The following is a 16,053-nucleotide window of genomic DNA, read 5'->3' as shown; positions in this document are numbered from 1 at the left end:
GTGGAGGAAATTACGTTGATCTATGCTACATGAAATGTTCTATCTGCAGCTGTGTTGCGGAGGAAAATTGCCTCGGAGAAAAACTCGGTCGGCTACAGGTGAATTAAAAAGAGATGAATGGCGCGTGGGGAAACAGGAACAGCGGCTGATGGGTGATCTATCCTGACTGAAGTTTAAATATAGGAATATGAAAGTTGCAGAGCAGGCAGGGGGCCGGGTGAAAGTGGCTGCACCAACTTTTTTTTGCACTTAATGAAAGGTCTGGTGATGCTCTGTATTTATTGTCGTATTATTTATTGCTTTTTTAACGATATTTCGCCTTAATTGACTGTACGATAGGCATGAGAGAGGGAGAGTGTATTTCACTGTATTTCCTGGAATAAAAGTCGGGTTATGATCTCAACTAAATGCCAGGACACTACATTATGAAGCTGTTCCATCACTCCCATGCTTATTAAGTTTGTCAATGAATGTTCTTGTTCTCATGAGGTTTCCCTGATTCCACAACCCCCGGTATTTCACTCATGCCTGAGGTAGGCAGGTGGCGTTAAGGGTCTTTCCAAAGGACCCACACTGGGGCACATGGAACACCACAACCAACTGGTTTGCATATATTGTACAGGAACATCCCAAACATGGGCTGGAAGTCCCAAGGTCAAAATGGCCCCTGTGGGATTTCCAGATCCAGATGGATGAAAGAAGGCCGCGGTGATGGATCCCAATCGACAGCAACAGCAAGAAGAAGGAACCCGAGTGAAAACCGTTTGATATTTAACTCACAATGATATAAAACAAAACCCACAGTCACAACAAACACATAAAACTGTTAAAAAATGAGAGATCTGCACATGAACCATGATCCTCCGCCGTCTCAGACTAAAGTTAAATACCCAAATAAATCCACTGAACTTCAAACGTTCACACCAGCGCCGTTTCTGTTTGGGATCAAAACGAGTATTTATGTCTGTGATAAGCCTTCGAGGAAGAAGCCCCCGAGCCGCGACTGAAAACCTTCTCGTCTGTCATCGCGAACACAGGCGGCGAACGGCCTCTGAATGTGACTGAAGTACGTCTTCAATTAATCCTGTTGTACGGATTCCTCCACAGACAAACAGAAAGAGAACCAGACGCCTCCTTGTTTGTGTTTTTATTATGAGGGAAAAGGTGATCAAAGCTGATTCTTTGAGTCTGTCATTTTCTCTCCGTGGAGGGATTCTTGTTTATTTCCCCCGGGCGGAGCCGAACGCACATTAGGCTGTTTTTATATCCGAGTGTATACTTCAGTGATTAATGGTGTCGGCTGCAGAACGTCTGACGGAGCAGTATCTGTTCGGCATAAAGGCACACGCACAAATGAACACGCACAATAACGACAACAACAAAGAGAGGCTGACACTTGGGACGGTGCGACAATGAGGGCAGAAAGTTGTGTACATCTGGTCCCACGGACTTATTGTGATGCTAAACAACACACACACACACGCACGCACACGCACGCACGCACGCACGCACAAAATGATGACGAACATAAAAAGTTTTATAAGTAGAGCAGTGATGTGAAAGAGGAAACACTTTTATTTTATGAGCTTTGAAATAAGCAGCAAAGTTTTCAAGTCGAATCATTTTCCTCCCAGTAAAAATTCTCCTCTGTGGATAATTTACTCTGTCGCATCACATTATGCGTCTCCTGTTTCAACCTCCTGACAGCTCGCCATCAACTCCCGTGTTATTTAGGACGGGTCCGCTCGCCGTCTTCATGTCTGCGGCGATGAAAATGAGACACGCCGTCATTATCTGGTCTCCAAGGGGGAATGAAAACAGGCAGTTTCAAGGGTCCCTTATGTTTTCATATATTTGTTTTTCAATGTCAATGTTTTGATTTTTGATTTTACAATGATTACATTTTACATTTTGTTTATTTACATTTCTAAATTAGTCGACTTCAATTTGTATTTCTTTATTATTTGTTTTACTTGCAATGTACTTTTTTCACGTGCGTAACTTTTATTGATATATAAGCATTAAGCATCGCAGCATAAGATATCTACTTGATGCATACATGCAGTATAGTGAAGACACAACACAGTATTTATTGCTTGACATTACTTTCAGGGCTTTTCTCTGCGTGAGCTTAGAGAAAATATAAAATAAAATTCCGACATCCCATCCATCTCCCAGCGAGGGATATCCCTGCTATCCCCCCATCTGCAATCACAAACACTCGCTAACCTCTGGAATGAGGTTTCTAAACACGTACATACATCACCCGTGTTGCACTAAAACATGGATGAGCCTGAACGCTCCTGAGCAGAACTTATAGCGGGGGTTTGCTCTCCATCAGGCTCAGTCCCCCCCCATGAGGACACGAGGATTTATGCAGTTGAAGAAGCCGCTCAGACCGACAGCAGCAGAAGAACAGTCGGGGGGGAGAAGAACCCCGGAGAGCAAGCCGACCGGAGGCAGGAGAAGGGTTCGGGACGGGGGGGGGGGTGTTGCCTGGAAAACGAAGGCATGATTGATGCTTCCAGGGCAATTTCACAGCTCTCGACTTCCAGCAGAGAGGGAGCGAGAGAGGCAGCGACTGTCGACTTTTGCCAGATTCACACATGAGAAATACTTCAGGAAGTGAATCCTGAGTTTCCTTAAAGTGCAAAAAGTCTGCTGCAGGTTATTGAGAATAGGATTTAAATAGCAAAGCGTCGGGATTAGATAGTTTAAAGAAAGAGTTCGACAGTGAGACTCTGGTCTTTAAAGATGATTCAGCCTCCTGGCTGCCCTCTCTTACTGTTTCTGGCATTTATTGGTTTTGCATTGATTTCTATTTGGCATGAAAAGTAATTAACAGACTCCTGAAACCAGCTTGAGTTGAGTGATTGATTAGAAAAGTGTAAAAGAAAAGAAAAATATCTATAAATATCAAATATTTCACACAAAAACCTTAATAATAAATAGTGTTCCTTAGTCTCCTTAGCAACCATCTGTGTCTAAAAAGAAGATTTCCAGTATATAGATATTGTAGAAAACTTTCTACGATTTCTAAGGCGACCTTGTGATTTATTTTTTTTCTCAACCACGTTCTCATGCGTGTAACGAGAATAAAAAACGCTCCCTGGTGTTTTCTGGTTGATTTTATGCACACTCACATTGACTCGGTCTGACTCATGCATTTAAACCGAGCTCTCACGGAGCAGAATGCAGGTCAGGACGAGAGAGATGCTGCCGCCGCCCTGATGATGATGATGATACATTCATGGGTGAAAACACGCCAAGAGAACAAACAGTATTTTGGGATTTCACGGTACCGGGCAGCCTCTGGGAGGAAATGATGGATTGTGGGTGAAATCGAGTATTTGTTCTGGGAAGTGTGGGAAAGCGGTTCTCTGCGCTGAAGCCTGAGGATTATCTACCGTGAATGTGCAGGAGCAGGAATGGCGTCGTGCAGCTGCCTGGTGTAGGTGTGCATTAGCATAGGTGAACGAGTTCCTGGATGAATAAACTTGGCATCGCGGGATCTGCATGAACAACGGTCTCTGCTCTTAATGACGGCCGGGCTCCATATTGAAGCTGTTTACCACAGTGGGAGAATTCCTCCTGCTGATAAATGAACATGTTATGAAATGATGATGCTGCTGCTGCTGATAGCAGATTGTGTGAGTTACACAAGCTGTCTTTGTTACACATGGGAGCAGCAGCAGCAGCAACAGGTGAGTGACAATGCAGCATTGTTCACTCAGACACCCTCGTGTGTGTGTGTGTGTGTGTGTGTGTCTGTGTGTGTCTGTGTGCGTGCGCTCTCTAACTTCGTGAGAACCGTTACAGCTTTCTTAGGTTTGAGTTAAAGAATGTAAGAGTGAGGATATTTTAGGAAAGTGAGGATTATCTCCATATATTCGATTTCTGAGGTCAATCCTGATATCGACATTGAGTTTTAAGAAATGAAAGCTGTCCTGAGGAATTCGATCACCTTGACCAGTTGCTCCAGGACGTGTGTGGCCACATTCTTTTCTCTGTGTGAGCACAAATTTGTCAGCTCGGAACAAACACTGGACAAAACTCCACATGAAGAGTGTTTGCACGGATTTTGTTTTTTGCCTTTGACTGGAGTAAACACACCAGACAACACATGGGATGACTGGTCAGTTCTACTGGTCAACAAACACACAAATCCTGTGAGGACAAAATAAACACTGACTGGAACCAGCAGCTCTGTGAAGGAGGATGAGAGCCTGGATGAAGAGGAACTGTATAAACCTACAGGCGGATCAGGATGTGAGTGAGCGACACAAAACCGACTCGATGTCACAAATATCAAAACATCTTCATGAGAGCGACTGCCAGCGTCTGGATCGGAAGATTTAAGATTATTTACACATCACACACTGTGTCGTCTAATCACTTCCAGTTCCAGAGCAGACGTCCAATCTGACAGAGACACACTGAAAATATCATTTAATTATATAAACGTCACTTGAAATGTTGGTTTATTCTCAACTTGCTCTTTAAAAAGGTCACCTCAAGGTTTGAAGGTTAGGATTAGAAATAGATATCACCGGTAGCTCCTGTGCAGATTGTAATAGAGGTTTATTGCTGTAGTCACTGACCACTCCCACAGGTGCAGCGTTCCAATACAAACAAGTGACTGTGTGTATCCAGACACCTGTTGTGCGTCTGTACGCCTGCACCGAGTCAGTTATTGGTGGCGAAATCAGGCGAGCGATGATGCAACCTGTCTAAACAATACGTCTCTGCATGTCTGTCACGTCGGCCGCCGGACCACAGGATGACGCAAAGCAGGTTCAACCAGCCGGCGGTGGAGCAAACACATAAAGGAGAAAACCTCAGAGGGTAATCACAGCCTGTCATCGTATAATTCACATGTATTACAACACACAATGTAAACAGAGAAACCGAGCTCGGCTACAGACTCCGCGATGACAGAGGATGATCGCTGGGTGAAATAATAGTTTGAGTGTTTGCTCAAATCAATTTGCAGTTTCACTTTCACTAAATAAGAGCCGGCGGACTTGATTCCCACGTCTCAGAGGAAGTGTTGCTTTTCATTTTGTCTCAAGTTGCTTTTCAGACACGCGCCTCCACTCCGGAGGGTCTCATGAAATTATCCACAAGGGGCTGTATGCCAGAACTATAATAATAATGATAATAAAATACTTTATCTCTATAGCACCTTTCAAAACCAGAGTGACAAGGAGCTTCAGAAAATAAAATTCAAGCACAAAGATACAAAATAAATAGAAAAGCCAAATCCGCAATAAAACAAAACATCTAAAAGAACAACAATAAACGTTAAAACATTATAAACAATAACCTATAAACATATTTCAAGTCCACCTGAACCGTGGGACCCATACAGGTCTGTGTCTCCTGGTTTGGGTCTTGGCTTTAACTGATAGACAGATCCAGGTTTGGTTCTGGTGAAACATTTCTTGGTATTTTCCGATTCGGGCAAAGATTTTGGGGCCTGTGAGGAACTCTAGTGAAAACGCGAATCTCCGAGCCTTTTCTACTGATTTCACAATCCTCCTTCTCCTTTTTGTTTACCCACACTCCAACTGGACGTGATCAATAACCACAATATGAGCACCAGGATAATCACTTCATCACCTCCAGCGCTGCAATCACAACACGAAGACAAGACGAGAAGTGCAACTTAACATCATGACACGACCTGCAGATTTCACACCTTGGAAAAAAACTAATAAATGTCACCGCCTGGAGGCAGCGAAAGCAGCCCGGTTTATTTTTGGAGACATTTCTGGTGAGCAACCACAAATCACACAGATTGTTCTTGTGCTCTCCTAATCACCCACAACTGTCACTTGTCTCTGCAGGAACAGGGAACCTGGGTTCAGACCAATCTCCCACACAGAAACGCCAGATTTAGCTGCATCTCAAAAAGATTTCTCTAAGCTTTAAATCAGATTTTTCTCGTTTAAAATATAATAAAGCTGCTCTTGTTAAAATAAGAATAAGTGGAGATGAGGCTGAGAGGTCGATTGTCTGTGTAGAACGCCGTAAGAGACGGACAAGGGATGAGGATGAGAGTCACAAAGGGGAGCGGGTGAATGCAACAGCGATGCAATGATTGCAGAGAGCGCAAGTTCTCCTTGTAGCTTTTCTTTTCAACGTCTGTCGTGTGGTGGTTATGAAATGCTTCATGTCAGTGGGAGGAATGGTTCCTGCCTACACAACAGCGCTGGACCGAATGGCTCCATCTTCACGTGTGTGTCAAGTTGTGAGCGAAAGTCAGGAGCATGAGGCGTCGTCGAGAAGCCGTTTGTGTAACCGTGGGATTTAAAGGTTCCGTGTTATCGCAGCGGACGCGGTGAGTTGGCGTTTGCACTTGTCAAGTTGGGATTAAGTCGGCAAACAAAGGAGAACAGGAGAGGGAGGGTGTGTTCGAGTCCAGGTCCTTAATCGCAAAAGGTATTCTCCTACACTCCACTACCCAGAATGCCGAGCATCCCAATCACTGGCCTGTTCTGTGTCGCTGTGGCACCAGATGGTTCTCCCCGGAGCAAGGGGCCTAATTTCCCATCACCACCTGGGAACAGCCAGAAACTGATCCTGCACTCACCCCTTGTTAATTAAATGCTGTAACGGCGTGTTGGGCAGTAACACGCCGCGCTGACACCCGAGGCTCGGCTGAACAGGAGGAGACGGACGGGCAGGACGCTGCATTTGTCCGTCTGCACTTTACTGACCACTGCATCTGTCCTCGTCTTCTCTGGATGGACGACGCGTCTAAATATCAGTTAAAATATCCTGGATACAGGTGTCGCCGACCCGTTAGCTGGTGACGTCATTTGGAGCCGGAATAGAGCTTCAATTACTGATTATTTCAATTAGTAATCTTTACTCAATCACTTAATCAGCTGGCTGGTGATTAACTTCCCAGAACCAACAGGTATTTGATTAACGATAACATGAATGAGAGAAAAGATGAAGATAATTGGCATTTTTGAAAACGTCATTCAATAATCAAACCAGAATGGCACTCAGGCTTAATAGTCCCATGAAATTCAATCAAGCTGCACCAAAGTTCACACACTCATAGACATCAGTCGTCTTAATAGGCCAGAATCTTTTTAATCAGGATCCATGAATTATTTACTGATAATAATGTAGAAAATGCCAAAAGAAAACTATATTGCAATGATTAAGAAAGTGATTAGAAATCTGCACCAAGATCTAACTCTTCCCATAATGCATCAAGTTTAATGAACATCCGTCAACATCACAATAACTGTAGCATCTCATTTCTTTGAACTAGTATCAGTTTCAGACTGACTACATATTTAGAAACTCTCCTCGGTGCTAGTGTTACACAAGCGTTACACAATTCAGTGCAGGCTGCAGACAAATTCTGTGTTCCCGGTTTAAGCCTGTGGTTAAAACTGTGTAGAGCAGATCCAGCGGCACCGGCCACCGCCTGGAAGACATCGTCTGCGAGGTGCTCTCATGAATCATCCAACTGGTGCAGCTACAAATGTTCAGCTCTTAATCCCCGTTTGATCCTTTAAAACCAAGTTACTGCAGCTCGCCCGCGCTGAAATTACAGCCAAATAAAAGTGGAGAAAGCAGGATTGTTTTTCTGTCCCAAATATGAAATGAAGACGCAAGAGTTTAATTACTCCTGGTAGAACAGGACGGACGGACGAAGTGGAAGCCAAGTGATCATGTCGCGGTTTGGGGTAATCTGTTCTTACCGAGGCCGCGAGGACACGTCGGCTAACTATCGGTGTGAGCCACGGACAGGAAGAAGGTCCGACACAAACAGGAAACAAAAAGATAAAAGTCTTCGTACACAGGGTAAAAGAAACGAGACATAAAAGACCTCGGAAAATTCGCAGCGAATCAGATTATCCTTCTGATAAAGTGCCCACAATGTGCCACATCTTTTTGGACATTGCAAGTGTTTCCGAATGTATTATCGACCATTTGTAGAAAGATTTGCATTATTGAATTATACACGTTATGATACTTCCTTGCTTCCCTCTACTCGTTCGACATGAACGCTCAAGGTGAAATAAAAAAAGGAGCTTTGTAACCTGGTTGGTTAAATAAGGACTGAGGCTGTGAGTCAGTTTCCCAACATGGAACGATAAAGACACATCTCCTGACACTGCCGGCCCCTCAGATGTCAGTCAAACGCCGGCGTTGGAAAACACCCACTCACACACACACACAGCAACTCCACAGTAACGTTAAGATTCCCTCCCCTGACTTCCAGTGCAGTGTGAGGAGGGAGTCGGACGTCAGCGGAGAGAGATAAGCATCTGTCACTTTCATTCAGTGTCAGGGACTCGCTCAGGACGCGGGGGGGGACTCGTGCAGGAGGAGACTGGATGGAGCTCGTTTTTCTGATCTCAGCTCTGTTTCGTGCATAACAAACTCAAACTGCAGGAGTCTGTAGTAAGTGTTTAAAATAACACCGGGGGAGGATGATGAGCGTGGGGGGGGATCTGATTGATGTCGACGGCTTTTGAAAATATCTCACGTGGAGTTAAAGGGACGTCAGTCATCTGCTCGGCTGCAGCGTTCGAGAGCAGAAACTTGGGTTTATTGTTGAAGTGATATGATTGAATCCCACACTGGAGCGTTGTTATCTCACAGCGGATTTAACGAGGAGTTCACAAACTGAAGAGGGCAGTGACTCAGTAGATTGTTATTCTTCTGACTGTTGATTCTATGATTCTATAGAAACCCCCCGTCTTCAGTAGAGTGAGAAAAACTACATTGAGCACAAACCTCCGCCAAGGCCCAGCAGTCTGCTTACATTCAATCGAGCTGCAGCATCTTCCAACATCCATACTACTAAAATAAAGCCCGTCCATACGCCTTCTCTCCTGGAAGCCTAGGCTTTAAAGGAAATGTCAAAAAATGCCTTTCAATGTTAAAAGAAGTGAAAAACTATTTCTGTATCCAACCCCCTGCTACAAAAGTTCTTCCTTGGCCCAAAAAGGCATCCATCCACCAAGTTTCATGAAAATAGGTTCAACCTCCTCGGCAGAAACCCTTAAAATAGTTTGAAGTTAAAAAACTTCAGAAAGTAATCGTGGAAAATCCCCCCGGAGAGACAAAAACATCCCCTGACTCAATAGACGTGTGAGAGAGGATGTGAGTGTTTGAACCGACATCCTCATTCCTCCTTGACATCAGATTTACAGTAATGCAAATGTTTCACAACCGATCGATAGCTTGACTCATACAGTCAAACAACTTCTGAGTTTCAGAATCACCCGATCGCTTGAGTCATCGTCCTGTTCCCTCACAAGTCTCATTATTAATAAAAAAGATGTGCTTTTTATTGTAGTGAGGGGTTTTATTGTAGTGTGTTTGGTTTTCTTTAGCACAGACAAATATTGTGAGCAGCAAAGAATGTTTGAGCTTAAGATCTGAACAGAAAACATCACGAGAGAGAACAGAACGACCACAGATCATATGATGCGATCACGGAAAGCACAAGATGAATCACAAGGAGGAAAACGTACGGCTGAGAAGATGTAACGTGGTTTCACCGCACAGGCAACAGAGCTGAGATTCAGATTTTTGCAACGCTTGGTTTTCACCTGAGATTAACTTTGGAAACCCCCTAACCCTTTAAGCTGTAAGAGCTTATATCACTTACTATTTCATTGTTTTAAATGGTCAGTAATGTTTCTGGTGATATCTACACGTGCAGATCATTTTGATTTGCAATCTGCAAAGATATGAACGAATCATTCTCGAGTTCGTATTCAGCTGAAACTTGATTCTTTCTGTTTCCAAACAGTTGAAGTGGAAATTAAAAAAACAAAGGACGTGGCCTCTGGGAGAGGGAATCAAAAGTGAAACCAAACTTTCTGCCCGGCAACACGTCATCTAGGGTAAAAAATAAAACCTTATTTTCTAGTATTTGGATGAACTGACAAATATAAAGCATCGTGTGAGACTGTGGCTCTGACTTTACAATAAGAAAATCAAGCAGCACAGGACAATGAAATACAGAAATAAATGACTTATGTTGAAATCAAGGTCCCAAGAGGATTTCTGTGCTGCATTAAGTTTTGTACGACTGACACACGACATCAAAACCCAGTGAGTCTCCAGACTTTCAGGTTGTGCGTCATCATCTCGTGGATTTTGTGCATTTGCTGAACTCAAACCGCACAAATCAGGTCGTTGCGACACTGCAGCATTGTTTAGGTGCGACTGCAGAGTGAACTCGCCGAGCGGCCACCTGTTGTACAGGCATCAGAGCCGCGGTCACGGGGGGTTAACAGAGACGGAACTCGCTATGCACGCGACGCCGCCGCCACATCTTTCATCGTGGCCATGAGCAGCGTGTGAAAGAGAAAACCACAATCAGCATGAATCCACTGATGTCTTGTTACAGCTCCCAGTAAAAGATCTTTTAAATATAATAGGACACGGTCATCGCTGGGCTACTGGATTAAAATCCTTTTTTAATTTCAGTGATTTGTCATCTACTTTCCAGAGCAGGTGACAGTGTGATAAGGAACTAAATGTTTTTCATGTAGAGAGAATATTTGTTTGTGCCGCCGTGTTTTAGCTTTTGCTGCAGTTTTCACTCACGCAGGCGTCTTTGCTGATTGTGAAGAAAACGACTGACATCGGGGGGGAAACCTGCTTCGTCTCACTGCTCACGTCAAAGAGAGTCCACAGGTCTGAATGTCCAGAGGTCACTTTATCTGGGCCACACACACACACACACCTGATCAAACACGTCGACCTGGTATTAGTAATGAATGAGAGGATTTATCATCTTTGTTCTCTCCGGCTCCCTCGTGTTTCCCTCTTGCTAATTCCTAATCTTAATGACTAGCAGATAAGCACAAGTGTTAATTAAAGAGAGCTGCATGGTAATTATATCTCTGAGGGACCTGCGCCAGCGTCTCCTCCCCACCTCCTCCTCCTCCAGCTGACACTCCACACATCCTTGTTTCTGCTCCTGCATTCGAACGCTTCTCTCATTATCTCATTGTGACCCGGTGCTTTCACCTACTTCTTGATAATGGGAGGGGATGCACAGTCCAATGACACTGGTAATGAAACCGCTGCTCCATGTTTCCCCGAGCGTGGTTAAAGGAGCTGTTTGGAATCCCCCTACTAGTGAAATCACTGTGAAGAAACATATGAAATCAAAGCCAATATTTTCCTCTAACTTGGAGAGAAACTGGAAATGGATGCAGCTCATAAAATTCATCTTGGTGCCAAAACAACTTCACATCACAATCACCAATCACTGCAGAAAACAGGGGGTGTTTGAAGGGATACGGGTGCAGCAGCCTTTGGTTTTATGAAATTTGGGCGGCATAAAATAATCCATCACGACCAATCTTGCCTGCCCGGAGCGCTGGCGTTTCCACCAGAACCGCAGCAATCTGTCCGCTCATCTGCGAGTCCGCCCCGAGGAGGGGGAGGGACGGGCGCGAAGAATAATAACAGAACGGACAACAAAAGGCCTCGCCAGAATCGTGTGGGTATGAGGTTGAGCTTATTAAAAACCACAGTGGAAAACAAGCATGCAAACAGCGAGCGCGCCCACCCTCCTGCAGGAGAGACACAATAAAGTATGGTGTGAAAGACGGAGAGAGGAGACGGAGGAAGAACAGACACCCGCTGCTAATTTAATAGGCCGACTATAGGAGGGCCTCCGGTTCCACTATGTTGTGTCATGCGCCCTGTGGAGGCTGCGTCGGGTCCTTGGGGAAGGTCACGACAGATGACGGCTGTAATCATAATCAATGGGGATTCCACATTATAAGCGCGTTGGGGGCAGATGACCAGGCTGTTTGTGTTCCTGAGTGTTTAACGTGAGTGAGAGCGGTCGGATCACAGGCGCTGAATCCTTGTTGAGGTGAGAACATCAGGAAACGTGCACCTGTAAAACCAAACGTTGGCAAACTGATCTGCGAAGGTTGTGGTTTTAATCCACAGTTTGGTTCACACCTTGATTTTTTCAGCCACGGTTTGATTTCGTACCTCCCTGATATTAGCTGCGTCGAACCGGCCGCTACTTTATGCTATGCAACAACCACGACCTTTAACGAACAACAGATCACACAACTGATTCCTGTGTGCGTCACATCCTGCACCGCACACATTCAGCATGAGATTATCATTCGCCTGCATTTGCATACGTGTGATCATTCCCTCGCGATACGAGATGGATATCGCGATGCGACACACATCAACAGTTACAGTTATTTAGCAGTAACGTTACACAACAAACATTTCACTGATGCGATGTTGATAAATGCCCGAAAATCAATCACACAATGATAAACCAACTAATTGTGTTATTTGGATATAAATGGATATTAAATTGCATAAAATGAATGCATTACATTTACTCCTGCATAAACTGAACGGTTCTGTAAAACATATTTTTATGCTTTCCTATTTATATACGTTTTATTTCATCTTTCATTTCTATTTGTCTAGTTTTCACTCATGATACTCGACTTTATCTTTCTCCTCACACTCAAAGTCTACTTGCTTTTTGATTTGCTTTATCTTTGTCCTCATTAATTCTAATTATGTTCATTGTCACGCACCAGAACACCAAAGTGAATACTTGTATGTGGAAAATGTAGACGGCGATAAACATGACTCTTAATCTCATTTGTTGTTTTCAGTTCCTGTTTCCATCTCAACGATTCCTCTCCACCTGTTGACAGTTACACGCTGTAGGTGTGACTAGTTTCACAATTAGTTTTGTCGAGGTTATGAATTACTCTCACGCACATGTGTTTTCCTCCTGTAATGATAAATATCATAAATCAGCTTGTACGGGTTTTAAACAGCAGCACGTGCGTCTGAAAACAAAGGAAGAGAAGAAAGGCTTCAGCTCATTAGTCAGAGTAAAGACGTCGTCACCACCGGTCACTGAGAACCACCTTCGTTCACCAGAAGGATCCAACCTGCTCTCTCCCACCTTCAGATAAATATAGACTCATTCCTGAAACCACTCGGCCACATAGAGACGGTGCAGACAAATGAGTGAATGTTGGATTAATATGCGATTGAGGACGGTTCATTATTCACCAGCAGGTCTGAGAATTAAATTTGACTCATGATGTTTTAATGAGCTGATCTGGAGCCGTCTCCTTCACGACGTCTGATAGGCCACGTTTTCCTTTTTGTTGCCTTCCCGACTGTCACAGATGACATCATGCTGTTTCGGGAGTGAGCGCAAAATTGTAGCCTCCTCTGCACCATCAGGAAATGATGCGATCCACGGAGGAGGAGGAGGAGGAGGAGGAGGAGGAGTGGAGAGGGGGGGATTGCACGCTCTTCTCCTCTTCCCGTCTCCCAGCTCCAGTTTCAAGACAAAAGCAGTCATGTGTAGCGTTTATTTTCATCCCAGGCTAAATACCAATGTCAAATGAGGCGGCATTAAAGGATGTTTGGGCTCCAGAAGATTAAAAAGGGTCAAAACGACCGGTTTGATCTGCAGAGCCGGAGCAAACACTGCGCAAATCAATGGAAGGGAAATATTTTGACTATCAGATGTCAGGGTTTGCCGTTTTTTCCCTATTTCATATCACCGTGCCCGTTCTAAACCGGCCTGTTTGGAATGCACTGTTTACGTGACCTGTGGTGAGGCTGGATTTCTTTCTGAAACTGTAAAAAGTGATCTGCAGTAACTCAGCCACGACAAATAAAGACCTGCCGCTGAACCCTGAAGCCACGTCACCGCTGCTGCACGAACAGCTGTTCACCTGTTTATTCAACGTTGGGTAAGGCTAGCTGCTAAAAAAAACGCAGAATCCCGAACTTTGAGAATCCGTTTTCATTGTCGTGAACACGCTGTTGTCGTCCGATAATCCAATCTAATAAGATGAGCGGTTCTCTGGATATGTGAGACACATAAGCTGCTTTCAGACATGCACTGAACTCCAGAGATCCTCCTGACATTGTCCGGAGAGGCTGCATGTGTGAACGCTAATGTCCGAGTCTCCAGACTTTTCACCGCCCCGGTAAAAAGTCTGCAGATTGTCCGAAAGAGCCAACGTGAGCACACAGCTGGAGATTCACCGCGAAAGCCTGAGGGTGTTGATGACGTTTCTAGCATGCGACGGACAAAACAAATATTTCCGAATGTTGTGCATGTGTGAAAGACAAACTCCGGAGAAAGTCCAGACCCGATTCTCCAGACATCCTCCGGAGGTCAAGTCTGAAAACAGCTACACAGAGAGTTCTGGAATCCAGACAAAAGCACATTCTCGCTATTCCTAACAGAGACTTTGGATTACAGAGGAGAACCGGTTTAATTAGAAAAACCTGCATCCGTGATTGGATTTCAAAACACATCATTTATCACGATGAAACCTATGAGAGCTATTTCAGATCCATTTTTCCTCAGACAGCTTCTGGAACAATCTCTACTGGAGCTTTTACAGAGGAATGGGTGCAAGATTCCTTTATCCTATTCAGACCTCACAAGCATTTTTGATTTTCACCTCGTAGGTGAAGAAAGAAAATATGCTCACTGCAAAAAACGAGCTGAGATATGACTTTTATGGTCAATATTACCAAGACTAAGTTTGTCTCTCATTCAGAGCTTTGGATAAGAGGCTCAGCCTTTATCAACAACACAATGCAAACACAAATCCTGCTTCTCCTGCAGAGTCACGACACACACACACACACACACACACACACACACACACACACACACACACACACACACACACACACACACACACACACACACACACACACACACACACACACACACACACACACACACACACACACACACACACATTGTGCACTCCGGGGTTTGACTCCGTCTGAAAACAATCATTAACGTCAGCATTCCTCGCTCCTCCGTGAAAAGTCTGAGAACACAATGGCTTCAAAGAAACAAAAGGTTGGAGCTTGTCTGATCTTTTTTCAACCATAAATATCTGTTCTGACTCTCGTTGCTCGGGGGCCTTTTTGATAACCAAGATACAGGCAGTTAGGTTGGGGGGGGGGGGTCTAAAAGCAGAGGGTGATAAATATTCAAGGCCCTTTTTGTTTGGAAGTGCAATTACATGAGGCAGATAAGCAGTGGTTATTCCCCCCCAGCCTAATTATAGTCATATTACTTTTCCAGCATGGGCCCAGCATCACTGGTTTGCACTTTACACATCTCCTCCATGAAATATTCAGCTTTAAAAAGAAAAGGGGCGACAGAGCAAGATGACTGAACCCTGAGATGAAGAGGTTCTCAAGGAGAACTCAGCTCTTTGTGCTCCTGAGTCACAGACCCTGAGTTCCCCTGCAACACGTGGACGCGCGTTGGAGATGGAAGTCAAGGGCAAACCCACCTGCCGGTTCATGGAGCACCAAGGTGACAGGGAGAGAATTACATTTCAGTGAAGCGCTTGTTTCTGTTGGACTTGTCTTACCGCTCGAGTTCTTGCCGCAGATGAGGTGCTGGTAGGGCTGCAGCAGACCCCACACCTCCGAGTCCCCGTTGATGGCTTGCTCCAGAGACTCCAGCGTAAACTTGGGGACCCCGTTGTCCCTCTCCACCAGCGCGCTGCGCAGGACGCGGCCGAACACCTCCCTGAACAGGCTCTCCATGCAGGCGGTGAGGTAGATGGCGGCGTGCTCGTGGATCCTGAGGGCCACCCGACTATCCACCATCCACCTGAAGAACTTCCCCACGGAGAACACCAGCCCGCAGCGCACCGACTTGCCGCGGCTGAACTTGTCCCCGGTGCTCATGTTGTAGAGGGACAGCGCGCTCAGAGCCGCCGTGATGCAGTTGACGGAGATGGTCCAGGAGAGCACCACCTTGATGGCGCTCTGGATCTCGTGCTTGGTGCACTTGGCGTAGCGGAGGCTGAGCCGCTGCGCCTCCCGGGCCACCCGCACCAGCGCGCGGCCGATGAGCGCCGACAGCCGCGCCAGGACCTCCGGCGGCGGGTTCCCCACCATCAGCTCCTCGTCCCTCCTCAGTGCGCCCTCCACCTCGCCGAGGCTCCATGGCACGTCCTCCAGCTCGGGCAGCTTGGCGCACTGACCCGAGCA

The 16,053-nt window shown here is 45.4% G+C and overlaps 1 protein-coding gene across 2 annotated transcripts in view; it reads right to left on the bottom strand.

Annotated features, from left to right (window-relative positions):
• LOC118101816 (ankyrin repeat and BTB/POZ domain-containing protein BTBD11-A) overlaps positions 1 to 16,053 on the bottom strand; it is a 118,919-nt gene that overhangs the window by 102,238 nt on the left and 628 nt on the right. For both annotated transcript variants that reach the window (XM_035147821.2, XM_035147822.2), the window contains exon 1: positions 15,426 to 16,053. This exon is cut by the window's right edge. In XM_035147821.2, the coding sequence (XP_035003712.1) occupies positions 15,426 to 16,053 (628 nt within the window). The remainder of the gene's footprint in view (positions 1 to 15,425) is intronic.

Source organism: Hippoglossus stenolepis, chromosome 22, assembly GCF_022539355.2.
Source record: "Hippoglossus stenolepis isolate QCI-W04-F060 chromosome 22, HSTE1.2, whole genome shotgun sequence".
Taxonomy (NCBI): Eukaryota; Metazoa; Chordata; class Actinopteri; order Pleuronectiformes; family Pleuronectidae; genus Hippoglossus; species Hippoglossus stenolepis.
This window is presented reverse-complemented; position numbering and strand designations above follow the sequence as displayed.